Source organism: Echiichthys vipera, assembly GCF_963691815.1.
Source record: "Echiichthys vipera genome assembly, chromosome: 17".
NCBI classification, from domain to species: domain Eukaryota; kingdom Metazoa; phylum Chordata; class Actinopteri; order Perciformes; family Trachinidae; genus Echiichthys; species Echiichthys vipera.
The window spans coordinates 17,465,481-17,493,031 of NC_139842.1; the positions used below are offsets into that span (position 1 = coordinate 17,465,481).

General features: G+C 43.6%; 1 protein-coding gene across 1 annotated transcript in view; it reads right to left on the minus strand.

Moving 5' to 3' along the window:
- Positions 1–27,551, minus strand: part of plekhh3 (pleckstrin homology, MyTH4 and FERM domain containing H3) — a 31,081-nt gene continuing 3,530 nt past the window's right edge. Inside the window, exons 2-13 of the mRNA XM_083932015.1 lie at positions 24,685–24,740; positions 15,711–15,805; positions 10,852–11,034; positions 9,440–9,597; positions 6,363–6,486; positions 5,687–5,984; positions 3,609–3,816; positions 3,303–3,430; positions 2,560–2,680; positions 1,634–2,122; positions 1,295–1,486; positions 1–358 (exon numbers count right to left, since the gene is read on the minus strand). Coding sequence (XP_083788141.1) covers positions 188–358; positions 1,295–1,486; positions 1,634–2,122; positions 2,560–2,680; positions 3,303–3,430; positions 3,609–3,816; positions 5,687–5,984; positions 6,363–6,486; positions 9,440–9,597; positions 10,852–11,034; positions 15,711–15,805; positions 24,685–24,740 — 2,223 coding nt within the window. The 3' untranslated portion in view covers positions 1–187. The remainder of the gene's footprint in view (positions 359–1,294; positions 1,487–1,633; positions 2,123–2,559; positions 2,681–3,302; positions 3,431–3,608; positions 3,817–5,686; positions 5,985–6,362; positions 6,487–9,439; positions 9,598–10,851; positions 11,035–15,710; positions 15,806–24,684; positions 24,741–27,551) is intronic.

A 27,551-nucleotide genomic window follows, 5' to 3' on the forward strand; every position in this document is an offset into this window, starting at 1 on the left:
GCTCCTTCAGCTGGAAAGCTCAGTGAGGGTTTATTTTCACGGATGGGGAGTGAAAACAGCCCTCTCTTTGTTTTGGCTGCCGTGCCGTTCCCAGCGGAGGAGGCGTGGTGTCCTGAGGACTGGGGCTGGGCTTCATAGGGGCCACGTGGAGGAGGATGGTTGGGGGTTGTCTCGTTATGGGTCCCTCTCAAACTGGGTGCGAGGGCAACTCAAGGAGGGTGGGCGTGTGTGTTGAGGCCAGGTGATGAAATCCCACCCCTGTGCCTTCTGTTATGGTGATGTCTGCATCTTCCCCTTTCCCTCGTTGGCGACGGATGGCACTGAAATACGCATTCATCAGCTGCATGATCTCAGTCAGCTGTGACACAGAGAGAGAGAGAGAGAGAGAGAGGTCAGATTGGTGGCAGTCTCAGTGTCTGTCTGGCACTGTCACAGGAGGGTGGAGATGGATGATGTCATCCAGCTGTTAAAAAAATTGGATCCTCCAGAAGCTGAGGATGATGTTTGTCAGATTCTCGTGGACATTTCATCACTTTGAGATACTTTGTTCTGCAACTGTTGCAGAAAACATTAAGGGCAGTGCCGAGGAGTTCATCTGTCCGTCGGTTACCCTGACCTTGGTGGACATGACCACCAAACCACCAGAAGCCACCATGACCATTACTTTAGTCCTGCTAATGCTTGCCTAAACATGGTGTGCGAGAACAGGGACTAAAACAGTCCCAGGGTTTCAAGCTACACCTACTCTTCAACTTTAACTGTAACCCCTCAATGAGCAGCTAATCTCGCCCTCACCCTTAACTCCAGGTTTAACCATAATCATCCCCTGCAAATCTTTCGCTCTCTTTTTTACCCTGCCCAGTAGCTCCAAACCCTGAACATTCACGTCAGCGCAATATGAGGCCTTAAGTTCATAAAAGTAGGAGCTTTACTGGGCACCGCTTCAATTCGCCTGTGCGTCCAATAAATAAATAAAAGCCACTTTTGTGCCCCATGAGAGATCACAGAGGGATTTTTTGTTCCGTGTGGGAAGATGCAAGCAAATCTGCTCCATGAAAGGCAAGATTTGTTCTCTACTGAAAAAAAATTGTCTGTTTGGAAGAACATCCATGTTTCTGAGAAATTTTGCCTAATATTTTAATCTAACCACTGTAATAGCCCCCCCGAAGTTAGACTTTTGGTGGTTAGCTTCAGTTGGACAGCAGGAGCAGGTTGTGTGCTCTCTATTTAGACCAAATGAATGAGCTGGATGGAGGGAGGTGTATATGCTAAACTAGGGCGTGAGCTACTATACCTTGGTGGTTTCAAACAGCAGATCCCGATCCCCAGCTGTGATCTTGAAGGTGTTGCTATCAGATACGCCGTAAGAACAGATCTGGCCATAAGGGAAGGACTCCAGGGCCTCTGCCTCTCCCTGCCGATACAGAGACACAGATGTAGCAGCTACACCCAGCCACAGCTTCTGGGAAAAACTCCCTGTCGAACTCTGGAGGGAGGAAGAGGTAAGCAGATGTCAGAACAGCTGAAAGTTATCCTTTAATTTACCTCAAGAGTCCATGTGACTCTTCAGCGCTGAGGGAGCGAAACCTTTCAGTCCAACAATAAAACTAAAATGTAACCTCACAGTACTCACAATATAAAAGTCCACTTCATAAAGAGTGCATCCAAAGCCCGACCACTGGCGTGCAATTGTGAGGTAGGCAGCCATACTGTCCCTGCGGCTGTAGCCGGCCAGACCTTTCCAACGGTCCAAGATGGATCCCATGACCGCCGCTGCCTCCTCCTTCAGCCGGCTACGCAGACGCATGTCCTGCTCCACCTTTTGCTTGTGCACTGCTGTAGCTGTGTGGCTCCACAGCGTCCCTGCCAAGAGGCCTGTGTGGAATCGCTGCGTTGTGGGGCAGCCCTGAGCCGCCACCTGACAAGGAGGCAGGGCGTGAGGTGCAGAAAGGGACATGAGGACTCGAGCTTCTAGCATGTGACCTGGGAAAAGCTCGTCCAGTGGTGGACAGGGGGCGTGTGTGCTGAAGTCACCCATCAGACACTGAAGCCTCAGGGAAGCTAATGCCTGCAGGTCTTCTTCACAGGCTGGCAGCTGGCCACGCACAACCATCTCATGGCACTGTAGCAAAAAAAGGCCAAAGCCAGGACAAACAGGGAGAGACAGAACAGGAGGAAAAGGCAGAATTTGTCAGTAATAGCCTCAGCCCTGCCATCAATCCTCTCTACCCCTCCCCGTTTTATTTTGTCCCATAACTCTTTTATGGGAGTACAGAGGAAAAATGTTCTAATGAAGCTAGTGCTGGCTGCCTTTTACCCTTCTGCACTACAGCCAGTGTTCTTAGTCATGCTTTTCATATGCACTTTGCTTTATTGCAATCACAGCCCATAAGACATTAATGATTGTTAAGTAAAAAACATAATAATTCCATTGAAATACGAGGAATGAATCACTGCAGGACAATAAATGGTATCTCATTATTAGCACGGAAGTGGTCACTCATTACAAAGACACCCTTAAAGGAGGACTCTGCCCTTTAAGGAGTTCTGCTCCATTACCTGCTCAAAGAGGAAGAGATACTCAATGCTGTCCACTGATATGCTGTCAGCATCCAGCAGGCAGTAGAGCTTGAAACACAGTTTCCATTGGGATTTAGACTCTGACTCTTTGGTGGTGAGGCTGCACAGAAGAGGGACAGAAAGGTTTAGAAAGAGAACAAATACAGTAATATATAAATGGAGTACCAAGAATTTAATGCTGTGATGTTAATTTGTTACAAGATATGCGTCCTCAATTTCTAAGTTTGTTGTTTAGTAACTTGGGTTTCATGTTTATTCTGTCACTCAGCATGTGACGACAAACGCAAACACTTGTTTTAAAAAAAAAAACACAGGTCCTATTCAGTCCGGTTGAATGCCTTATCATTTTCAAGACTTTGCCTTGTACAGCCAAATGACATCAGCTTCACCTTGGCTGTCCAGCTGAGTGGTTGGCTTTGCTGACAGAAATAGTGACAGTCCAGTTTCCCAGGAGGGTCTCATGTTTGACCAACAAGACCAGACAAGGTCACCAGTTATCAAGGATACTGGATAACAGAGGAGTTGGGCTAGCGAAGATAAATATACAATCCACCGCTCTGTTCGCATTTATCTAACGAGTGACAAATAGCTCAGATTCCTGCCGGACTTAGACGAGGGGTTTTGATAGCATGGCTGTCTGCTTGGTTTTTATTGTGTCTAACTTCCTTGTCGTTGTCTGTCTGTTCTGTTTTACAGGGTGAAGGCAGATATTAACTTCAAACCTGGTCAAAATGTCAGCAATCAGAGCGCTGCCTGAGACCGGCTGCTCCCACAGTGCATTCTGCTCGTACAGTGCAAACGTGTTTTTACTCTCTTGCAGGCCGAGCTTCTCCTGCATCCTTCGCACCACCTGGTGAGGGGCAAGGGAAAAGACAGAGAAACACACAAATGGTTACATTTTAAGAGTGAAAATAGGATTATCATGGTATAGCAATGTCACTAGACTCCAGATTAGGCTAAAACAAAACTGAATGATATTAACAAAAGTTGTGCTATAAAGTGGAATGCAGATGAAAGGCGCCCCTAACCTCATTTGCAGTAGTGTGTGAGCTGATGCAGAGCTGGCAAGATAGAGGGCCAGGATAGTGAACGGTGCACAGCATCTCCTGTCGGCTCATCAGCATCTGGATCTCCTCCCAGGATGGTACACACTCCCGACACTTGGTTTTCTCCAGAGCCTCGCTAATGAACGACGCATAGTTATCCATCTCAGACTCAGGACTTTGGCTCTGGATCCTGCAAGAAGTGTGTGTGAAAGCACATTCGGAATTTCTAGTTACTTGCCAGCCAAATGAAAACATTCAATACTTAAAAAGGGAGAAGTTGTTAATGCGTGTGATGTTAACGGTGACTCAAAGTCTCTAACGTGTTATGCGAGTATGGACTTTGCGTCATCCTTTTGATTCAACAGAGTTCTTTATTTTCTTTGGGCTAGCAATACTTAAAAGTCAATGAGGCGAGGAATGACAAATGTTCTCACTTTAGCTCTTAGGGACTTAAAAGGCTCAACATCCCTCAATCCTTCAAAGAAAAGGAAAACGGCAAAGAAAACATGTTTGACTTTGCGCAGCGCACGAAACAGGAAAAGGTGTTTCCGCTCTTGTGAACCATAGCGACCTGCCACTTCCTCCCAGCGGAGTGTCCTGGAGTGGTAGGTGAGTGTGTGTACTGTTGTTCTAAAAGGGGGGAGGACACAAAGGCGGCGGACAACACACTACGACTGGAGCCTGAAGTCTCACACACTTCGTGGAGTGTGAAAGGTGTGAAATACAACCTGATGGAGTTATGAGCTCAACCCTGCGTAAACAACGGGGGAAAATAGGAAGGAAACACTTATACTACGATGTTTGTCCCAACATACACAAAAAGGAGGACAGAGAGAGGGTAGCAAGAGGGCTTCAAAATTCTGCCAGACGCAGAGAGGCCCTCTTATTCCCTCCAATGTCTCCCTCTCTCATAACTATATGGCCACAGGGTGGGATTTGTCCTGCTGAAACATAATTAGGAATGTTCCACTGAGTCTGTGTGATCCTTCCTATACTCTCCTGTCTTCACCCCTCTCTGCTCTTTCCTCCTTTCTTGCCCCCTCCTCCTCTGCTTTCTTTCTTCTGGCCCGTTCTCTTTGACAGCAGATATTCCCTTGGGGGTTTCTCAGGGAACTGGGGGAGTGGAGGAGGGTTTCTGGGCTTACTTCCCAGCTCCAGTCTTATAGCTCTGCCCAGCTGCAGCCTCAGCTCAGATCCAGAGAGTGAGAGAGTGCGTGAGATCGGTGGCAAAGCGTATCACAACACTCGGGCAGAGTTCCACAGCCTTATTATGAATCGCCATTGCATGCAACTGTTCCATTTGCTGAAGGGTGATTCCTAGTACAGACACATAGATAGAAAACTGTAGTGGTTTGATGGTATGGCAGACTGGAGCAGGAGATTAGCACTGCTAATAGTTTAGATTAGCATGCTTGACAGAAGGGCTAATTCAGACCCGTAAATCCAGCCCTAAAACACTGGATCTGTCTGGGGAACACGCTAACAATGTGAAGGCATATCACGCTACTATATCTAAACTGGTGGTTTGCGGTGATGGCGCCTGCTTTTTGTCCGCTGTCTAGACCCTGTGCTTTCCCTGCTACTGCACACTACTGGTTCACCTTCATCTCCCAGCATTCAACCTGTTCTCCTTCATAACAAACAACTGACTCCTGGTCTGATGTACTATTCTTATAGGACCCGGACTGCATCTCACTGCTACAGCTTGTTGTGTTCACATTCTCTGATCACAGTTATCCAAAATAATTTTCATGAATAGAAAATACACACTATTACTACTATTACTTTATAGTGACAGCAGAAGGATTCGCAGCAAGTATTATATTCAGCTGAGGTTAACAAAACAAACAAAGTTTAAAGGGGACATTTTTTTTTTTTTAAATGTGAGATTTCCACATGTTTTTTTATCATAAAGCCGAGGTGCTATATAAATGTACGGTGATGCTATATAAATGCACGGTGATGTCAAAACTATACTATATATAGGTAGAAAGTGTCGCTACAGCCATTTCCCGGCTGCAACCTCTTCAACTTTTGAGTATTCTTTTTGTGTATCTCACCTTTTGAGGTGAAATCGCAGGTACTTGAGCACGGTAGGCCCAGGCAGGAAGGTGCAGCTCATGCAAGTGATAAGCTGCCAGTAGCGGAGGTGTGCGGCAGTGTACGGGGCCGGTGTGTAGCTGGTCTGCTTCACTAGCTGACAGTAGACCTCGTCGCGGAGAGGCCGCAGGTCCAGACAGGTCTGCAGCACGCCCTGGATGATGGGAACCGGCTCCCGTGCCGACTCCAGCTGCTGCAGGCAATTGAAGAGCTTGACGGCCTCCTCACGCACCGAGCCGTAGCCTTTTCCACTGTGGTCTGTAGAGAAGAGGAAGGCGTCCAACATTGTTTTATACTTTGATTTAAAAACTTTTCGAAAACAACAAAAAAATCTATTTGATGCTAACATTATTTTGTGTAAACATTATTGAGTTGCAGCTGACGTTTAAGCTATAATACAATAATTCATTACACATATGCTAAATGGATTTAGATATAGGCTTCAGTGGTCAATTTCTGTTAGATAGCATAAAACACTGCCATCAGCACTGAGATCTGAACCTATTTGTTTTATTATTTTGCTTAAAATTATATTAAATATTATAAAAATGATGTTTGCCATTATTATCATTTTTATCTGCAACTTCAGACATTGCTGCTATGATAATTTGTGACGTGTACATGTTAAATACTTACATGTGTGCTCCAGGCTGCCGTAGGGGAAGGGCAACAGAGGAGCGTACAGGGGGCCTTGGGTGTACTTTAGGATGGGATTGTGCTGGTACATGTGTTCCACTACCTCTGGGTTGAACTTATTCTCCTAAAGCACACAAGTGAGAAAATATTGAGGAAAACATCAAAAGACACATTAGAGAAAACAAACTTTTATATGTCTTCAAAATGCCTGCAGCTGACCTAGAAGAAAGTCAGCAAGAGGGAGATTGAGTATGCGCGTTTAAGGGTGGCTGGGGTCGAGTTGACCAGGGTCACAATTCAGCTCTGGCAACTTTCAAAGCAGCGGGAAGGTCAAGTGATGACCTGGCAAACCACACTAGCATGACTGACACGTTATATTTTATCTGCTGGTGTCAATGAGTTTAGTGTGCATGTGTTTGTGTCTTTCACTGCCTATGTGGATAGAAGCCTTCCAGCGGTACAGATGGCTTCCATGCTACTGCCCTCTAGCACCTGTTGCTCATTAGTAACGTTGCCACTGCTCTGGCTCTCTCCTGCCTCTGCAACCCCCTCACAACCAGCCACTCTTTCTCTCTGGCTAAAAGACAAGCCCGCCTTCTCCCCCTCCTTAGTGGAGCAAAGTTGACACATTCTTCTGAAGTGTTTGGTGCACGCTAGTGACAGGCTTGTCTGTTTGAAACGTGGGAATGAGATGATGCTTTGTGGACCAGGATACATTGACATCCCGGATGAAATAATGCTCTGTACATTAATAGTTAGGCCCACAGACTGCATCTGATTCCCTTTGGTCTTCCCCTGACACATGTATTAGTTAGAAGTTTTAGGAAATATTTGCCAAATGCTAGATGAGAGGATTGGTACCACTCTCAAATCTGCATGGTAGATATGAAGCTACAGCCAGCAGCTGACTAACTTAGCTAAAGGCTAGCATAAATGCTACGTTTCAGTTGATCTCCGAAGTCTGGATTTCAAAGTTTGAAGTAGGAAACTCAGGCTGGCACGCCCCCCTGAAGTTGGAATTTATAAGTTCCAGTTGCGCCCAGCATTGGCAGTGGTTAAAACTATAGGAATACACCGTTTATTCTCACTTCTGTATTTTTGGTGTTATATTAAATAATCATCAGTACTGTCAATCTTCCTGTTCTTGTTTCAGTGCACAGAATAATATATAAATATATATGTATTATAATTAAATATAATGGTTTTACGACTTTGTAACTGCAGCAAAGTCAACTCGTACGTCATTCCCATTCCGACTTAGATGTTAATGGAACGCACTAAAGAACTGGAAATAGGAAAACAGCTAACCTGGCTGTCCCTGGAGTCCGCCCGGTTGCCTGGCAACTGAAATAGTGATGGTGAGTTGCTTTTTAAACTCTGTTTTTTAAGGTATTACATGTTAATTAGTGAAATTCAGAGGTGCTGCTAAGCCAATTTTGTTACATTTGATCAGAGCCAGACTAGTTGTTTCGCCATTTCCAGTCTTCATGCTGCGCTAAGTCAGCTGGCTGAAAAGGACTTGTACATAAATGCAGACACGTGTGGTGTGTGCGCATCTCCCAAAATGTAGAACTTTTTCTTTAAAGCACCATTATCGTAACAACTTTGCTCTTGGTTTCTTCAAGAGAGTTTTGTCCATCATTTTTCAGTTTTCAGTCATGATAATGTTGTGCTCAATAAAGTAATTTCTAAGATCTGGTAATACAGCAAAGTTACAACAAGGTCAGTGGAGGCAAGATTTTTGAAAAAGGTTGTAAACGCACCAAGAGTTCAGCTAGATTATCTCAACTGCTTTATTTGGGAGACAAAACCAAAACTCAGTGCACCTGAAATGTCGTTTAATGTATTCCCTCAGTGCAAAGGAAAATTGTGTGTCTGTGTGTGTGTGGCCACAGCTAAATTATAGTAGGTCAGTAGGTTGACCAAGGAAGTCTGTGTGTCAACTGTGATGGATTTACAACAGACAGTAGAGGCAATAATTTCACCCTATTTTGTCCTTTAAATATAACGCGTGAAAGATTTAAGAGCAGTTCACCCCATCTAATCTGTTCTTCAGATCTTCACACATGGCCTCTGGCTGTGGGTCCAAGGCTAACACTGCAATCCCTGCTCTCCCTTGTGTCTGTGGCTGGAACATGAATCTATGCTTTTAAAGATAAGCGAGCAGTCCTGTTCACACAAAGCCTCTTCTGTTCGTTCTCCCTTTGATTTTTGCAGCAGCAGTCCTAATCTCACACTGGAGAGGGAAACTACCTCGCCCATTTCAAGAAAAAGTGCCTGTCTGTAAAGGTGAGGGTGAGAGAACGCAATAGACAGAGAGAGTGTAAGAGAGGAAAGAAGGGTGGAAAAGCAAAACAATTGAATGAGGGGCACTTTAAAAGCAGCCCCCCCCCCCCCCCCCCCCCCCTGTTCCTCTAAAATACAAGCTCGACCCCTCTTGGTGAAGCAGACGGGCAGACGGAGCCAAGCAGATTAACCACTTTCTTTGAGATTAGAGACTCTCGTTGGGAGATTACGTAGACAGGAGGCCAGGCAAAGGACTGCTTATCTGGACCTGCTACTTCACACCAAGCCTTCCTCAACCTCCTTTGCCAAAAACTGCCCCTCTCGTCACCCCAGGGGCAGACTGATGCAAGACGAGTCATTGGTCTGCTCAATGAGATTCCACCATGCTTGTGTTCTCTAGCAACAGCTGCTCTAAAAATATGGCTGTCGCTTATAAAAACACTTCTCTCTCCCTACACATGAGAATGTAAAGCAAAAAGCGCATCCTTTCAGATTCCACTAATCCAAATTTTCGGAGCACTCAAAAACTGGAAATACCTTTATCTTGAAATGACCTCTCTGCCTCAGGTCTGTTATTATGTCCTGTCCCCGTGTGGTGGAATAAGATGAGATCATTCAAAAGAGAAAGGAAACTTTGGACTCCCGGCCCAATGAGGCCGTGTGGTTTCCATGGTAACAGAGCAGGAGGGAGCAACAGCAACTTTGTGTGTGTGTGTGTGTGTGTGTGTGTGTGTGTGTGTGTGTGTGTGTGTGTGTGTGTGTGTGTGTGTGTGTGTGTGTGTGTGTCCCACCTCGATGTCTCGAATCAGGAGCTGTGTCGGTGTTTCCACTGGTGCTTTTGTATCAATGATTTTCTGGATGGCACATGCCCAGTGAACAGCCTCGTTGAAGTGCTTGGTGTACAGCCTGTAGCAGTGCTTCCGCCCATACACTGTGATACTCCAGTGGCCTGGGGGGGAAAAAAAGAAAAAGAAAAGAAAACTGTAGCAATTTCATATGTTTGGTATTCTGAATTCAAACTGCACCTCATCTGAGAGTGCAAATTAAGTAAATGGGGAAGAGAACAGTAAAACTTTCTCTGCATGGGACACCCTGCATGTCTGGCGTGACTCCCTGGCCCTGACTTCCTCTCTAGGTTTCACTGAGGATCAAAGGTCAGCCTGAGAGGAACCTCAGACCACGCCAAAACCAAACACCATTGGTTATCCTATACATGAGTTAAAACACAAGTGTTAAACCCCTCAGTGAGTCTGCTCTTGGACAACCTGCAATAAAAGTGCAAAGGCGTGCTTCCTCCTTGTGCAGAGGAAGTATAAGACATACCCCAGGCAGCCTGGCCTGATCCGCAGCCCCACGGCTGTTATCAGCCTTTCCTGCTACGTGACTTGGCACCACATCCTTCTTTGTTTAGGTTCTTGGTTAAGTACAAACCCAAAATTAAAAGGTTTAACAACTGAGGTTATGACATGGTGGTATTGCTTACTTTAAACCTGTGTGTAACCTTATATTGATTTATATTGATGCTGCTGTTAAGTGTCAATGATGCCCTTAGAAGGGAACTAATATTTAATGGTAACAACCAGAAAATATACAGAGGAAGTATACATTTCATGAAACTTTCTCAGTGGTTAGGGAGGAGGAACACAAAGTTATTCCGTAGTAAGACACCAAATAGAGCTTGTTACAAAGCCACTATTGAAAGCACACTTCTGTCCAGAAAAGTCCCCTTGCATATTAAGTCAGTAAGAACTACGGTCTGTTTGAAGTCATACAATGGTTTGGACATTTTTAATGGTTTGGTGAAGTCTGCAGGACATAATCCCCTCAATTGATGGACAGGCAGGCAGACAAACACACATTTAAGTAATACAGAGACATCCGTGTGTCTCTTTCAGTCCAGCAAATACTTTTGTTTTGTTTATTTCATCCCAAAAAGTGAAGGGAGATGCCCCCGTTGATTACTCAGATGTGAGGTTTCTAGACCATCCTTGAGCCACAATTCCCACCAAACATAGATGGGGATTCCCAAACTTACTAAGAATTACGGCACATCATGGGAATGGAAAGGGGGACGGGGGTTGAGTCTATGCTTGCTACACCACATAGGGAATTAACACAGGTCTTACTGAACTCTACAGAGATTACGGGCAAGTATACATGAGCATGAGTCAGCTATGCATCAGCCCGTCTTTTCCCCCCTCACCAGTTTCCTTATATGTCTGCTTGTCTGGCCAGATGACAGAGCAGAGGTTGGTGAGGACCAGCGCACCCAGTCTGCGGGCTCCCTTCTCTTGTCCGGTGTAGTAGTCGAGGGAGTCCTGGCTCAGCACGAACCAGTACCGACGCTGCTTGATCCAGTTGCCTCGCACCTCCCGCAACAGCCACCCTTTAAATAAGCAACACGTGTCACATGACAAGTATGAAAAGAAATACACAGTGGCTCTTATATGTCAGTTAATCAGTTAGTCGAATAACTAAAAATTAATCATCAAAAATCATAAATGCCAAACATTTGATGGTTCCAAATTCTGAAATGTGAGAGCTTGCTGCTTTTTCGTGTCCTATGTTATAGTTAACCAAATATCTTTGTGTTTTTTTTAACTAAACTTTCACCTTGGGCTCTAGATATTATATTGATATTGACATTGTCATAGACATTTTTCACTGTTTCCTTATTTCTTTTTATAGACAGTACAATTAATCGGGCTGAAATGTTTTAATATACTGTACATGCTATTATCCCAGTTTTGGTACTGATGACAAAACAATACTTTTTACAATATGTTACTTTGGCTTTATTATGCTAACTGAAATAAGTGTATAAAATGTATTTGTCAAAGTTTCACAATTCATAGCATCTGTTTGCACCTGCTTGGAGTTGTCAATTATGAAACTGCATTTTAAATCAATTTAACACATTTTGGCACGCCTTTTACTATGCTATCACACAAAGCCTTGTGTACATATTAACTACACACCAGGACAAGCATTTCCCTTGAAAGGTCTAGGCGGTAGGTGGGCTAGTCATGGAGTAACTAAAACACTGCTGCAGCACCATGTCTTCACTAAGAATAATCCCTAAGGCATGTAATTGTCCATAAAGTTTGTTGCAGTCTGTATGAGACTGCCTTGTTGGGGTAAATACTAGGGGATAAAAATACAGCCAGCTAATAGCATAGGCATTAAAGCCTGCATGCAGCCAACATAATTACCACTTTAGAGGTTGACAGAGTGAGAAAAGGAGAGAGAGAAAGAGAGAGAGAGATATGTACTGGAGCGCTGTGACAGAGAGAGACTAAAGAGAGTAAAGCAGACATGCCTTCAGCCAACTCATAGGCATGCCCAGTGGTTTTGCCAGGCCTGGCTCTACTATGTAAGACTGTTGTGTTCCCAAAGTTCTGAGGGTTTGGAAAGACTGCAACAACCTAGATCCACTATTCCACAGCAGTGGATTTCTTCTCCCCCCTCAGCCATGTCTGCAAATTGTCCCCAATAAATATTTAATCTCAGAGTACTCTGTCCAGATGCCGCCCAGAGAGAAACAGACGGAGGAGGATTGAAGAGTCCTGGTAGGGGGTCATGGTTCATCCAGAGGGCTGTGGCAGGCCACCTGGACCGATACTAGGCCGGGTGGGAATATGTGCGGGGGTAGGACACTGCTATAGACTTGGCAGTGTGCCACTTGTGGGGTGGCTGTGCATGTGTGTTCATATGTCTTGTGCATGCATATTTTAGGGTGGTTTTAAAAGGAACAATTAGGCAATGTACCTTCAGCTTCCTACCCTATAAAAACGGCAATGACGCCACGCCAGCATCGCAGCTTCCTCTGTGGTTAGCAAGCTGCATGCCACCTGTCAGACAGCACTCATTTTGCCTGCTTCTTTCTTCCCTCCGCTCTCACTTCCTTTTTAATTTCATCTCCCCCATTTCTCTTCTCTGCCTGTTCTCATCCTTTGCCTCAAAGTGGTTTTCCCAGGCAGTGCAAAGTGTCCACTGCCTCACTGCAACTCTAAAATAAAAATGAAGAGGAGGTGAACAAAGGCTCAGCCTCTCAGGCTGCTTTCTGTTTAAGAATTATTCTGTATGATATAAGTGAAAGGTTTGAACCCACTATAAACCCACCCAGTATAGCCTAAAGCAAAAACCCAGGAGGTATTTAACACCACATCAGAGGGGCACAGCCCAACGTGAAACGGATAAATAAAAACCTTGAGGTAAGTCGAGCTGAGTTTGCTGACGGACTGGATGTGCGACAGGGGAGGCAGACAAGCTGACTGGGTGAGAGACATGGAGAGTAGGGCATGCCGACTACCTTGATGTGTCTGTCGCAGGGATGGAATATCCCACAGATGCTGCTCTTTAAACAGTGCGATCGGCAAGGCAAAAAAAGAGGGAGAGAGAGAAAGAGGAGCACAATCCCCCCATATACCCCTCACATGGTCACCCATCTGGATTCCATTTCTGTGGCCTACTAATGTCTCCCCTGGGGGCCAGAGCTCGCCCTTAATTTGTTTCATTTGTGACCCCTGACCCCCAATGCCCCGCCCCCTCAAACACAGATTGTGCAAACAATCTCTCTCTATGCATATCGTCTCTTTACAACAAACCTCCCGTCATTCTCATGTTTTCATGTTTGTTCCATGGATTTTTAAATTACATTAAAACAAAATATAAATTAATGTAACTATAAAGGAAGGAATCTCTGTGCATTCATGTGTGTGTCTGTAATTTGTGTATCTCCATTTATCTGATCTACTACACTTGGCGGGTGTAATGCTGGGGACCCAGTGCTGTGCTTTGTGTGACTGTAACTTTTGAACTGAAAGTCTCAGAAACACATATTCCCTGCATTCTGTGGGTTCGGACGAATCTATCCATATAAGCCGAGTCAATTTCTGGATATGGTGACCAAATCTGTTATTTTCTGCTAATCTTCCTATATTTTTTGAGGAATCATGATCAAATCTCAAGCTGGAAAAGCAGACTTTTTCTGATTACTGATGTTCCATACAGTTTTTCTATAACTGGCCCTCAAAGTTTGCTTAAATGCTGTGGTGTTTTGCTGAGGACCCAAGGGAGTGCAGTGCTGAGTGTGAAGTCAATTGTATGTTCTGGAGCATGCTGCAAGCAGCGCTGCCGGGGGCCAAGCAATTGGCCTGCTCTGAGCGGTCACATGCGCCGAATGGGCACGTCCCGTGACAATGCTGCCAGCAGTAATACTGGGAACCAAGCAATCCACCTGTTCTGAACGGGCACTGCACTAGTTATTAATGATTGCAAATAAAAAGACACCTCACTTCAAAGTTCAATTCTAAAAATTGCATCATGCACAAAAGGTACAGCATCCTGGCATTTCATAATAAACTAATTTGGGAACACAGCAATTGAAGCAATAGTTCACTTAAGGCAAACACTAAACTCTCAGGTTAGGCCCTGAACCAAAAGCCATAACATTGGCTTCATGTTGCAACTTTTGTTAAAAAAAAAACAGTCTAAAGCTGTCTGTTCATATATGAACATTTTGGAATTTTAACCATGTAAATTATCTTGCAAAATGAAAGTCGATTTTTGAAGGGAAGACAGATTGGCCTATTAAATATTATAAATTGGACCTGAACTTTTACATTTATATACAAAAAAACTTATTTCTAAACTTGGATCAAACAGAGCATGAGAAGCTCTGCATGACGTGAGAAGCAACTTGTCTTAACTGTAAATCAACAAGGGTATGTTAATAAACTACTGTCTTAACATCTACAGAGATTTTTGTGATCTCCACTTTGGCATTCCTGACCAACACTCCAATAAAAGACACAGGCCTATACATTAACAGGCAGTAAAATAAAAATGAAGAAAGTGTCAAATAGTGTGGCAATATTAACCCCATGTAACCTAAGGATGCCTGCTGAAAAAATAAAACATACTGAACAAGGCCTTAATGGAGGAACGGTTGAAACATATCCTTGTGCAACACACACACAAATGAATGAGAGGGATTATCCAATGCCCTGAGGTGTAACGGTGGTTATAATAGTGTGGTCAGTTGGAGGATGGGAGCATGGTGCAAAAGCTGAAATCCCTAGTGATAGTGTAATCAAGGCCCCAAGGAAAGTAGCTGTCCAGGACCTGTTTAGGAGGGAAACTCTTCTCCTCAAACAGTTAGACAGGGACAGAGAGGGGTCAGCAGTAAGGGAGGGGCACTAGCCAAGGGTGCATAGTAACTGCTGTCAGAATTAGGCAATCTGACTGCCGCCAGTCCAAACAGGACGTAACTTATCCAAGTGCTGGCATTTTATTGCTGCCTTTCGGTAGAAGGCCAAGAAGTAGAAAAAAAGAAAAGAAATCTCACAGAAATATCCGATGAGATCATTCCTCAAAAGCATCAGACACCCAAGACAGCGCTCCTGATGCCTGTAGCTGTCCTTACATGAAGAAGGAGTAGGGGCGGGGTCTACTGCAACTAATGATTATTTTCATTATTGATTAATCAGCAGAATATTTTCTAGACTTGTAATTTGTTCTATTAAATGTCAGAAAATAGTGAAGAGACAAGCATGAAACCGCCATATTTGAGAGGCTGAAAGCAGCAGGCCACAGCAGCATGGAGGTGTGACAGTACGTATCAGGAGATAGTAATGCAATATATACTATACTTAATAAGATGAACGCCATCAATCTATATCTGCGAGGACCTCATTTATTAACCGGAGAATAAAGTAGAAGTATTAAATGTTTAGTCTGTAGAAATTGTCAAAAAATTACTATCACAATTTGTGAGATGTCGGTTTTGTACTGTACATTTTACCCATAAGTGTATGTTTTATCTAACCAACAGTCCAAAATGCAAAAGTAATCAATTTGTATAAATATTTAAAAAAAAAATGCATTTAGGATTTCTTGCTTTAAAGAAGCTGGAACCTGTGAATGTTGAGCATTTTTACTTGAATAATGAATTACTAATCAAACTCTTTTGTTGACTAACTAATTAATGCTCACCAAAACTGAACATAGCAGGTGTATTTAGGTGAAGGAAGACAGTAAAAGTGGCGTTGTGCGACTCACCTTTGACCAGCACTTCAGGATCTTCCTCCAGGCCCATCTTATTCTTCTCGATGATCAGGCTCTTCATCTCGTCAGACACCTCTGAGACAGTGTGCCTGTGTAGAGGAGCAGAAAGAGAATGTAAATAACTCTGCTTCCCTCTCAACTCAAGTCTTCCCCTGACTACTCCCTCCCATTGGATAGCTAATTGGCCGAGAGAGATACCCCCCCATGTGACACTGTGCCAACTACAAGCCTCTCTGATACCCTTAGGTGGGGGTCACACAGGGGGGACTGGAAGAAGTGCCACGAATATCTGCCCCCCAGCGTTCTCACAGTTTCACTCCCTAGCAGCACGCAAGCACACATACACACACACACACACACTGATACATACCACGGCACTGTGGACAGCTCGTCTCGCTTTTATCGCTTTGGCCACGGCGCTGAGCGAGCGACTGAAAATAAACGTGACAGAGCGACGCCGGCCTGACTCTCAGCCAGCCAGCTCACGCCGGTCAGAGGAAAGCAGGGGGTTCAAGAGGTCGCAGTCTTGAATAGTTAAAACGGAAACATCAAAAACATCTGTAAATCTGCTGGTCTTTCATTCTCTCTTTAATGCTTCACAAACACATCTGCAGCTATTGCAGATTTAGTTCAGACCAAGGCCCATTTCCAGTCTATTAGATTGTTTAGAGGTTTTATCTCTTCTCGTTTATTTATCCAATTACTCGTTTATTTGCTTGATTTCCCGGGTCTAACTAGCATATGTGAGTGACAAATTCCTCCCCCCTTCCTGTCCTCCTCCTTCTGGGATCATTGCTCAGGAAATGAATCGAGCCCTTCCTCCCAGGAACAATTGTCCTGTTACCTACTCCTTTCGCCAGCTGATTTACGCCCTTATTGATCGGATAACTCCAGAAGGTTCCTACTCAAGGAAGGCAGCAATAATCAATGAGTCCAAATATAGCCTTATCTGCTTTGACTCATCGCTCTCTCATGACTGCGGAGGCTATTTCCTTTCCTTTTTTTGCGTTCCGACTTGATCTTGTCTATACCAGTTTATCATGTTGACCTTGGTGACTTTACTCTTAAATAGTTCTTATCATGCTTAAAAAAGGGACAGTTCGCATAAATTAAAAAAATACATATTTTCCCTCTTACTTGTAATGCTACCTTATCAAACCAGATTCATTGGGTGCGAGTTGCTCAGTGTAGAGGGCACTCAGCATTCTTTCTACCGAACAACACCGCCAAAGGTGTCACCGTGCAGAAGGAAGCATGGCTCGTGCTCTAGCTTGTTAGCTTGTGGAGATTATAGCTAACCGATGCTGATAGCTCACCTGGGCTAGCTAATGTTACAGCCATAACTCAACCAAGGGACGCCGTTAATGATTACATCTTGCACTGTCGGGAGCCTCTCGTGCATGAGTGAGCTTTTTTCTTCAGGGTAGAAAGAAAATAGTTCCAACATGAAACTGCTCACAACCAGGGTATGGGTTATGATTTCTGGAAAGTATTTTTTCGGTGCTTTGAGCACCACAAGCTGAAGGCCATCTCTTTCTATTATATTCGAGTGAAGGCAGACATCTCCAACATAAACCAAAACGATCTAGACTGATAAATAGCACTGCAGATAAGAGGAAAAACCTGTATATTTGATTTTGGGGTGAACTGTCCCTTTAAATGCATACAATGTATAACATGTATGTATTTGCAGTTAGGTAGACATGGTAGACATCAGTCTCTAATTTAAGCTAATGTTCAGACTCAGTGAAACTTTATATTGCCGGGAAAGTTTTCTGCATGTGAATGTAAACCGGTTCAGGAATCACCAGAGAGCAGAAGTGAGAAGGAGAGAGTGGAGATCCTGTCACATTATACTCAGTCAGGCTGTATAACTAAGCCAACCCGCCTGCTACAGCAGCAGCCTTCCGGGACCTCTGCATCCACAGGCACCACTTATAGGCATTAAAATAAACAGAAATGTGACGACGTCTCTTATTTGGGGTTGTTAATAAACCCTGCTACCTCTGCATGCAGACAGGGAAAGATAGTCTATATGTAGCCCAAATGAAGCAGATTAGATCTATAGAAAAATATGCCTTGACTGGAGAATATCGCCTGCGGTGCAGGTGTTTATGTTCCTTGGATTATTGCTATTGTCTGTGATGAGCTTGCATCTAAAATGTTAAGAGCAATTAAAAAATGTATACTTTGTAAATTGTAAATCACTTATATCAAACTTGTGCACAGCTTGTGAACAGCTGGTGTAGCTGCTGCAGGATTTGAACCAACAATCTTCTAGAAATTAAAGAATTGACTTTAAATTTTACAGTTTATTGGAGAGGTTATGTGGTAGACTTGGTCATACATCTTGGAGAAATATTCTTGTAGTTAAAAATTAAACTTGTCCCTCGGGTGCAGATTTCTAAGAAATGTGGGCAGTTAGCCATACTGCTAGAACAGTCAGAAATCTCCTTTTCTCTCCGATAACTCATCTACCCCATCTTTAACCGGAAGTACTTCATAAGTCAACTCCAGTGCTTCTTTTAGGCCATGTAGAGAAGGAGGAGGGATTAAAACCCAGACTTTGACCTTTAGCAGCACAAACTAGCCTGACCTTCCATTTAAGGCTGCCTTTGTAGAGTCAGATTGATCATTGTGTACAAAAACCCAGTCTAATGTTGATGTGGGACCTTTATATCTCCACAGCTGTCCAGCAGCCCTGAACCCCCCACATCCACTCAACCCCCACAAGCTACCGCCCCCACATTCTCAGAAGCCCCAGCAAAGGCCGTGACGGTGGGGCCTTTAGTGGGCAACTTCCCGTGGAGTGCAGGAAACAATTTGACATGGGGATTAGACAGCACAGAGAACAGAACGAGTGCACATCTACAGACAGCAACCCTCTCTCCCCTAGAGGACTAAACATCAGCTACTACAGAGGCGGAGCATCATTTGAATGTCACACTAGTCAACTGTTGAAGCATGAAACGTGTTGAAAATCAAGCTATTTCTTCTGCTCTGTGTTTTGGTTCTTGCTTAAAAGCATCATACCGTAGAGTAGAGCTGTTTTTTTTCTTTTAGAGACACAGAAAAGTACTTTTTGCTTCAAAAGGAAAAAGTGCAGCGTAGGAAACAGACCTTCGCAATAAATTGTTTATGAAAGTTAAAAGGAAAACGTCTGAAGCTCAGAACGCATACCTCAGCTCAGCCCAATAAATAAGCTGCTAGCAAAGTATAAGAGGACAATATATTTCCCTAAAGAATGACCGCATGGATCTGAATCTATCATTAAGATATATATTTACATCCTGTGCAGTTGTGTAAGTGTAAATGTCCTCGAGCAGCCTCTGTACAGAAGTGAGAAACTGTATGTTGTAAAGCCAATGAGGCTTTCTGATACTGTGTGACTGATATGTGGCTGATGATGAAATGAGCGCGTCTAACCATCACTAGTAGTCACCACTAATAGTTAGTTTGAGCCCTATTTTCTGAGTTTCACACACATAAGTTCATATCTCTTTAATACCATAGCAAAAGAAAGTGTGGAAAAAAGGTATCCAGCACAACCAAATAACACCAGGCCAACTGTTATATACTGTAGCTTCAGGTATTGCTGGACCCTGTCATTTGAGTCATCAATTTCAAAACAGGACTTCCTTGTTTTTCTTCTCTAAAGCCTGATCACTTTGTATTGTTAAGCATGATGCATGTGTTGACAGTCTGCCATTCCATTGTAAATTCTAAATCATCACCTTTTCTTTATTCTACACACTATTGAGTGATATCAATACGTTGTTATGGCTTACATTACTTGTTAGTCAGGTGGAGATTTACAGGGAAATACATGAGGTCACCACATTCCATGGCATTGAGTGATGAAGGTGTACATTGTCCAACCCTAGTAGGTGTGATAATAAACAGGGATAGTTCAGTTGAGTACAGTTTGTAAATGCCCACACAGCCCTGACAATAAGCGAAAGCACCTGTGTGGCTGTAAGGTTAGTAAGGTTTTAAAGGTAAAAATTAAAAAGAAAAAGGTATTAAAAGAGCAAAGTATCCTTTTAAGCTTTTTCAAGTCTGTTAGGATTGTAGCTACCTCAGTGCAAACTCACTACATCTAAAGCTTGTCCATTATGCAGATCTTGACCCTGTTCTGCCTTCCACCTGTGGGGGAGGCATAACTGCAGTTATTGTTGAAAGTATAATTTCCCATTATCAAAGATAGTTCAGGAATCAGTGACTCTGATGTTGCACTCATGTCTGGTTGTTTAAACCATAATTACGAGCAATCAAGTCTGCAAAACTGTTCACATCAGCCTGAGTAATTACTAACAGTAATTCAGAGGCGAAGATATTACAATATATATACAAATGGCTGCAAGGAATTCATAGCTTGCAGTTACATCTGAATAAAATCTAACATTAACACAAACAATTGTAATCTGCAGATTCATTTTTCAATAATTGATTGTTTGGCCTATAAAATGCCATAGTGAAAAATGCCAGTTGTTATTTTAATGCGTCATTGATGACATCTTTTTTGTCGTTTTGTAAAAAAAAATATTTAGTTTAAATCGTCAAAAATGTAAAAGATTTAAAAAGAAGGAACCAGTAAATGTTTGGCATTGCTGCTTTAAAAATGTCTAAAACGACTATCTGTTCGATAATATCGAATTAATTAGATTCATTTTCTGTTGATGGAAGTAATTCCTCTAGGCTCTAGATTCAGCTAATTAAAAAAGAAGCTATACGCGGTTTGTTTGTATCTGTTTCACTTGTTAATAAACGCAAAACACTGCAATAGCAGCTAAGGCTAACAGTGAGGTATTACAGCATTATTTAGGCTACGGATGATTCAAATCAACAACATATGGACCGTTTCTACTGTATACTGAAATAAGGTCATCACAACTGACCATATTGTCGGCAATCCCTTCATGGTGATAATGATGGTTACACACTTAAATCCACTAAGTATGAGCAGCATAATGAGTTGATTAGTTTGTGAGTGTCTGTGTGGTGGCGGCTGCTGAAGCGATGAGTCATTGATTTCAGTCCGGGGTTTAATAAAAATCGCTGAGATGCTAATTAAAGTTAGAAAAGCTGTGTCCTTGCTGTTGGGCTTGGATGACCGCAGCTGAGACATGTTCAAGCACACAAAGCGGGCCCTTGTGACCACAAGAACATGCACACTTGCAAAAAATGACCCTTGTGCAGATGTGTCACAGTAATACTTAGAGATTTATGTGATGGATGAAATGTCTGGATGGGTCCAATAAGGCATATAAAAAATTACCTCAAACCAGCCGCCTTTATGTTGATGTCCAGGCTCATATAACACAAATGACAGCAATACTAAATAATCAGTTTCTCTCTGTAGAAATTCATTCCTCTCTCTCAAGTCTCTATCCCCTCCCCCACATTGCTTGGGCTGACTGCATGGGCCTCTGGCTGAAGCTGGGCTGGTGGGAAAATGGGAATGTGGTGATTAAGACTGGGCCTATATGACCTCCCAGCTAAAAATACGCTGTTTACTCAAGAACACTGCCAAGAAACTCTGGACGAGGCAGAGGGGAGAGGAAAAAAGTCATGTTTTGAGAAAGGAGGAGGGGGGAGAAGGGCAGGAAGTCTGAGTTTGTGACTGAAGGAGTGTTGATCAGCAAGAACATTTGTGATTGAGAGTAAGTGACCTCTGATGGTGAGACTTAGTGATGTGAATAAAAACTGGCCGACAGACACCCAGACAGGCAATTACCAGGGCCCCAATTCTAAGCTTTTCACGCACATTTTTCATGCAAAGACACGCTCTCATTCTCACACACCTTATTTCACACACATGAAATACCCTCTGAAAGATTGGCCTCTTCAGCCATTGCAGCCTGCCAGACCACGGCAAAAAATGACTGTCAAAAGCTGTCAAAGCTGAAGTGGGGCAAATGAGAGAGCAGAAAGTGAAATGGTGAGAAAGAGAGATGGAGAAGTCCCCAAGTGTCCACTTTTCTTTCTGGCACAATCTGTACACTGTTCTTTGCCTTAGCTATAAGAATGAATGTGAGAGTCAGTTAAGAGGGGATGAAAAAAATAGTGATGATGACAGATTTGAGTGTGGGCACAGCAGGAGGGAGCAAGCTGCTTGGCACTTTGTGATGACTGAGAAACAGACAGGGGAGACACACACAGTCTGCCTGCAGAGATATGTCCATCACCCACACCCTCAGTAAGGGGTCTGCAACTGCGAGAGGTCAGTGCAAACACACAGCAATTCTATTACAGGTCTCCTGACATAGGCCAAACAGCACAATATTATCATTTGGAAACTTTGTTCCCAGCCTCTCCAGATCACATCCTGCAGTAACACATCAGTCAAGAGCTTTGCTGTCCTGAGTTACAACATAGTAATACACTGTATCATGGTATGTTTGATATGTGGTTATTATTATTCAAACTGCAGGCGGGAGTTTCTGGATTCACAAATGACAGAATGGAAAACCATGTCAGTTTACTTCTCAAAGCAAAGTCTGGTCTCTTGAAATTGATTCAGTTTAATTTCAGTTATCACTGTTATAAAATATATCTTGTAAAAGAAATCTCTGTACATATCATAGACTGTATATTTAAAAATATATTTGACCTTGTCACCGAAAATGTTCACCAGCCTTTTCTGTGTAAGATTGAGTGATACAGGATGTTGTGATCTCATTGTGTCTGTTTAACTCAAACTTTATCAGATAAAAACACTGATAATGAATGGAGTTAACTGTACATGTGCCCTGCAGCTATGTCTGTGTAATATAAATCCTGTTAAAAGGCTTAAAATGCATAACACACACAAATTATAGTATTTTCAAAACTGAGAGTTTTAATGTATGTATGTTCACATAAAGTGTACATAAATACATTGTTAATGCTCCATTATAACCAGGTATTCTGGGAGAAACATCAAATGGCCCACAATCAGATACACGTCTGTACCCAGCACTCTGTTTCAATGGAGTCTGGCCTATCTCCCTCCCTAACCACATCAGCCAGCATGATGAATTGTCTGAGCATTACCAAATTAACCTCGGCCTAGTAGGACAAACATAAATCCCTCCAATTCATCATGATCACATCTCAGCCATGATTCTAACTAATAGTTCAGATTAATGGCTCCTTCTGGCCAGTTCAATTCAACAGCTCAGTAAAAGTACAAAGTAAACCAGAGGTGCCCTGCCTGTTACATTAGAATATGGCACCATTGCCACATTAGAATTCCCCCCCACAGCTGAACTTCTGGGTGTGTCCAGTCATTGGCCAGGTAATGACCACGCACTACACTCTCTAATCTCTGCACTCAGTGTGATGATTACAGCCAGACTTTTAACACACTCCCTTCAAAACCAGTAGTTAATTATGCCGTGTGGCCTGGGGCCACTTCCACTACAATGTAGAAGTGACACACACACACACACGCACACACATCCGAGCCACACCTCTTCTGGGAGTGCTGCTGAGGTAGGACTGAGTCACCCAGTCCAGTTAGCCTGCCACCCTCCTTACTTCTTACCATCCTTCTTTCCCTCAAGCCTCAAGAGATGGCATGTCCCATATCACTGCAATAAAATGTCACAACTTCAGCTCCCTTACCCACTTCCTGATGCAGCTCTGTTGCGGAGACTTGCTGCAGACCCGCGTCTATTCATTTGTGGTGGATGATAGGCCTACAAGTCGAGCTTTGTGACTCATTGCCTGTGAGTCGGCAGATGTACAGTTGAGATTGTGGATGATGGAAGAAGGGAAGGGGGATGATAAGGGCAAGATGCCAGAGACAGAGTGGAGCAGAGCTGGCTACATCACTGTCTGAGATCACAGCCCTGCACTAATAGTCTAGATCCAGCCCTCCATGAATCACTCCTTTCATTGGTACTAGCATTCTCTTGTCAACCACATGACCATTTGAATTTCATTATCCGTGACATGTATAGTGGTTCCTTGTAATGGGCAGTTTGAGTATTCAGCCTTAAAATTAACAAAGTGATTGGATTTGTTGATCTGAAAACTGGACAGAGTTAACCTGTGATTGGTCAAAATCATCTAGATCGACCCAAAACCCAGATTTGCCCCAAAAAACAAGCCAACCTTTGAATGCAGAACACGCAAACAGTCATGACATCAATGAGTGAAATCTGACAGCTGCATTATCTATAAGCAGCTATAACTGCAGCTTGGAAATATAATCTGAATCCCATTTCACCCATGCACTGCAAAGCCTGAAATGATCTAAACATTGCCTGGTGGAGCTGTATGTGTGAAGGGAAAAGCCCAAATCAGCTGGGCGGCACATTAAACAGACTTTACCCTGCCTGTCTGTGTAATGTCTGATTGAGCCCCTGTGTGACACAGCTGATGATGACGTTTCTATTATGCGGTTGGTACAAATCCAGAAAAAAAAAACATCAGAGGGTGAAGAAGAAGGGTGATTTATACAAAAGACTTGCCGAAAAGAGATGCGGGAACCTATGTCAGTAAGGGCCAATGTAAAAAAAAAAAATGCCATGTCCTGCCTCATGCATGCTCTACCCACCAAAACCAAAAGAGTATTTCCAGTAAGTGAGAACACTTCTGACACAGACAGACAATCTCCTGTTGTGTGCTACATGTAGAAAGGACAGGAAATTTACAGACCTGATCTGTTGGACATTGTCTGGAGAATAAGAAAACAGCTTGAGAGCGTCCAAGATAATTTATCAATATACATGTGAGTCTGCACTGCTTGTACACACGCAAGCATGTGTGTGGATCTGAGGTAAGGCACATGCATCATGAAGAAAGAGAAAACCTATAGGCATACTGTAGATGAAGTGAAAATCAAGTGATTAGCCTGTGCTTAGACATGTGCCTGCCGGTACAGAAATCCCCAGCACTCAGAGGAAGTATATGAGTAAAATAAGGAACTATTACTTCCTAAAATTCAGGTTAGAGAAATCAGGGAGAAAAAAAACTTTACCCATTTGTTCCATTGGCTGTTCGAGTTGGTTGAGAAACAGTCACGTCAGCTGGACTCTGTCAATAGAGGAGAGAGAATAGGGTAAATAGATGATAATGTAACACAAACAGTAGCCTGCCCTTAGAACTAGTCAACAGGTTGGAGTGATCCCTCAATAGGTTGCCTTCAGTGGCCATGTTACAGTAGAGCATGGAGTCTCTCCTGGCAGTTTCAGCACATAGCTGCTCTGTTCCTGTAATGCTTGGCTTTCACTTGCAAGGGGTGAGCTGTTGGGGAGAAATATGGCATGCAAAACAGGCTCATTTAATGTGGGAGTGGGGAACAGAGGAATCATTTGTGTAAAAGCTGCATCCACCCCAACCAGCAAACCCCAAAAGGCCTTTTATTCAGATCAGTAATTTTTTTGTGAAGGTTTACTAACCTAAAAATAACATTGCACTCATAAGAGAAACCGTTGCCTTCATCTTTTGTATCCACAAGTTTATCGTGTCACAAGTTGGCTGTTGATGAAACCAGTCTCTGGAGGGGGATGTATAGAAGAAACAAAAAAGCACGTTTGGTGGTAAAATGATGCTGTACTAATGTTGATTGATTGATGAACACAGCCACACATATTACACAAATGACTAAGCCAGCTGTTCATATCAAATCACACTCCCTAGTTCTTGGACATCAGTTTTGTATGGAAACTTGGTTCAGTGCTTCTACGGAGTACAAATGAGGCTGCCACTGGCATACATGTAAAATCAGATTTCACGGGTGTAACAATGAACTTTTCATTCCAAAACCCCCCTGTTAAGCAGAAGATGGGAGAGGATGTTTCCCTTCACATCACTCATCCCCTTGGATTCTCAACTTGACCTTGGAAAACCCCATCAGTGCTTGCCTGTGTGCAATTTGGTGTGCAACGCAGCACTGTGTGTCCCTGTGGCCTGACTTGTTGTCTCTGTGAGCCCCAGCCTTGAGCCAGCTCCTGTCGGCCTACCTGAAACTCTATCCAGGTCAGTTCTGGGCCCCTCACAGTTCATACACCACACATTACTACTGGGCAAACCAGGCTAAGTATAGCCCTTGCCCTGAAAAAAAAAGATCCATTGGTTCCTTTTGGATAGCTTAAAATATCAAAGAAAACACATACTGTTAATTTATAGTTCTAGTTTGTAGTATGTGTTATATTTATAAGGTAGATGGACTCTGGCAAATGAGGGAAAGATGAGGGCTTGGATAATGAGATTTGATTAATGTTTAACTTAGAGTGAGGTACTGTAAACGTGAAACCAGACAGGCAAGAATACCTGAACATTTTCAGGAAGCGACTTGTGAATGGAAGAGTGTGTCCAGCAACACCCTACCCCTGTCCATTCACCATAAAGTGTTTAACCAAGCCAACAGCCCCAAAGAAGAAAATGCAGACAGAAAGCCATGACTGAAAATGTCAAATCCATACTAATCACATCAACAATTACAAAGCTGTAACTTAACGATAAACTAATCAAATGATAAATAACATAATAGGTCAGGTTGATGAAGTTATAATATTTAGAGTAATTCTCTACAAAATGTGACAATTTTCAGAAAATAGCTTTCCAATTGAGTTAATGGGCTGTGGGATGAGAAACAAGGATAGCGTGCGATGCAGAGCCCTGGCAAAAGCTCTCCCTTTGGACGGGCAGAGGATGAATCACTCCAGAATAGAGCAGAGCATGGAGGGAAAGAGGGAAAGATGCCGTGATGTGTTCGTTCCGTGGCTGACTTCCGCTCCCAGTCTACTCTTTCTCTCTCACTCTCTCTCCCTTCAGCTCTCCTGGGAGGCTGAGTAACCAGGAGGAAATGCTTGGGCTCAGCCAGTGTCGGCCTGAAGACCAGATGTGTGGCCTGGAGGTGGTGAGGCAGAGACGCAACGGAAACCAAATATAAACCAACGTACCGTGACACCTCTGAAGACAGAGGGCAGTAGTGACGGTTAATGGGACCCGCTCTCAGCGAGGTTGGACTGTGCCCATTTGTTCCAAGTAACAGGATGCACTGCGGTACTGTGGCCCACACTTACAACTGTGCAGGCCTAAACACACTGTGGTGGTAGTTTATTGGTAAACGTGACTTCACGTTGCATAAAAACTTAATAAAGTTTCTGTGGAAACATGGAAAGAAGAGAGAATGACGGATGTCCCATCCTAAAATTAGTGCCTTGCTGTCCAAACACTGGAGGCATTCAGCTCAGTGTGACTGTTTGGGCAGCTGTTGGAGAGCAGTTTCTTTGAATGAGGACTGTAAACATGCAGGGAAACGGTTCTGACATGGACCTGTGCTCTTAAGGGGCAAAGCCTACACAAACGTCAGCCCTGACTCATGATTCCGACCTCAGTGAAAAAAAGAGTCCTGGCAAAGAACAGTGTGTCGTCTATGGCTTTGGTGCCGTGGATGCTACACATCGTGGCATCCTCTGGCAGCAGGAGCTCGTGGTGAAGGTTTTGGATGTCTTGAGCGAGGGAGACTCCACCAGACCTGTGGGTTACTGTGGTCATGCGAGCTGGACGGAGGCCTACTAAACAGAGTATTTCAGTGTTGTGAAGCCCAAAAGAGACACGCACACATACATCCAGGGAGGTCTGATCTGCTCACTGAAAATGTGGCTTCTCAAGCGCCGGACGAAACAGAGCTCTCTGGGTACGCTGGAACGTAGCCCTGAGGGGCTTTCCCTGGGACTCATTGTAGGCCATCTTCAACCCTCTGCCCCACCCCCTCCGGTGACACCATGGAAAGCCAAACAGTATCAGTTAGATCTGTATATTGTGAAGGGAGCGGCAGTGGGGTGAGTGACAAATTGGGTTGTTTAATAGTGGGTCAGCTGATGATATTGGCTTAGA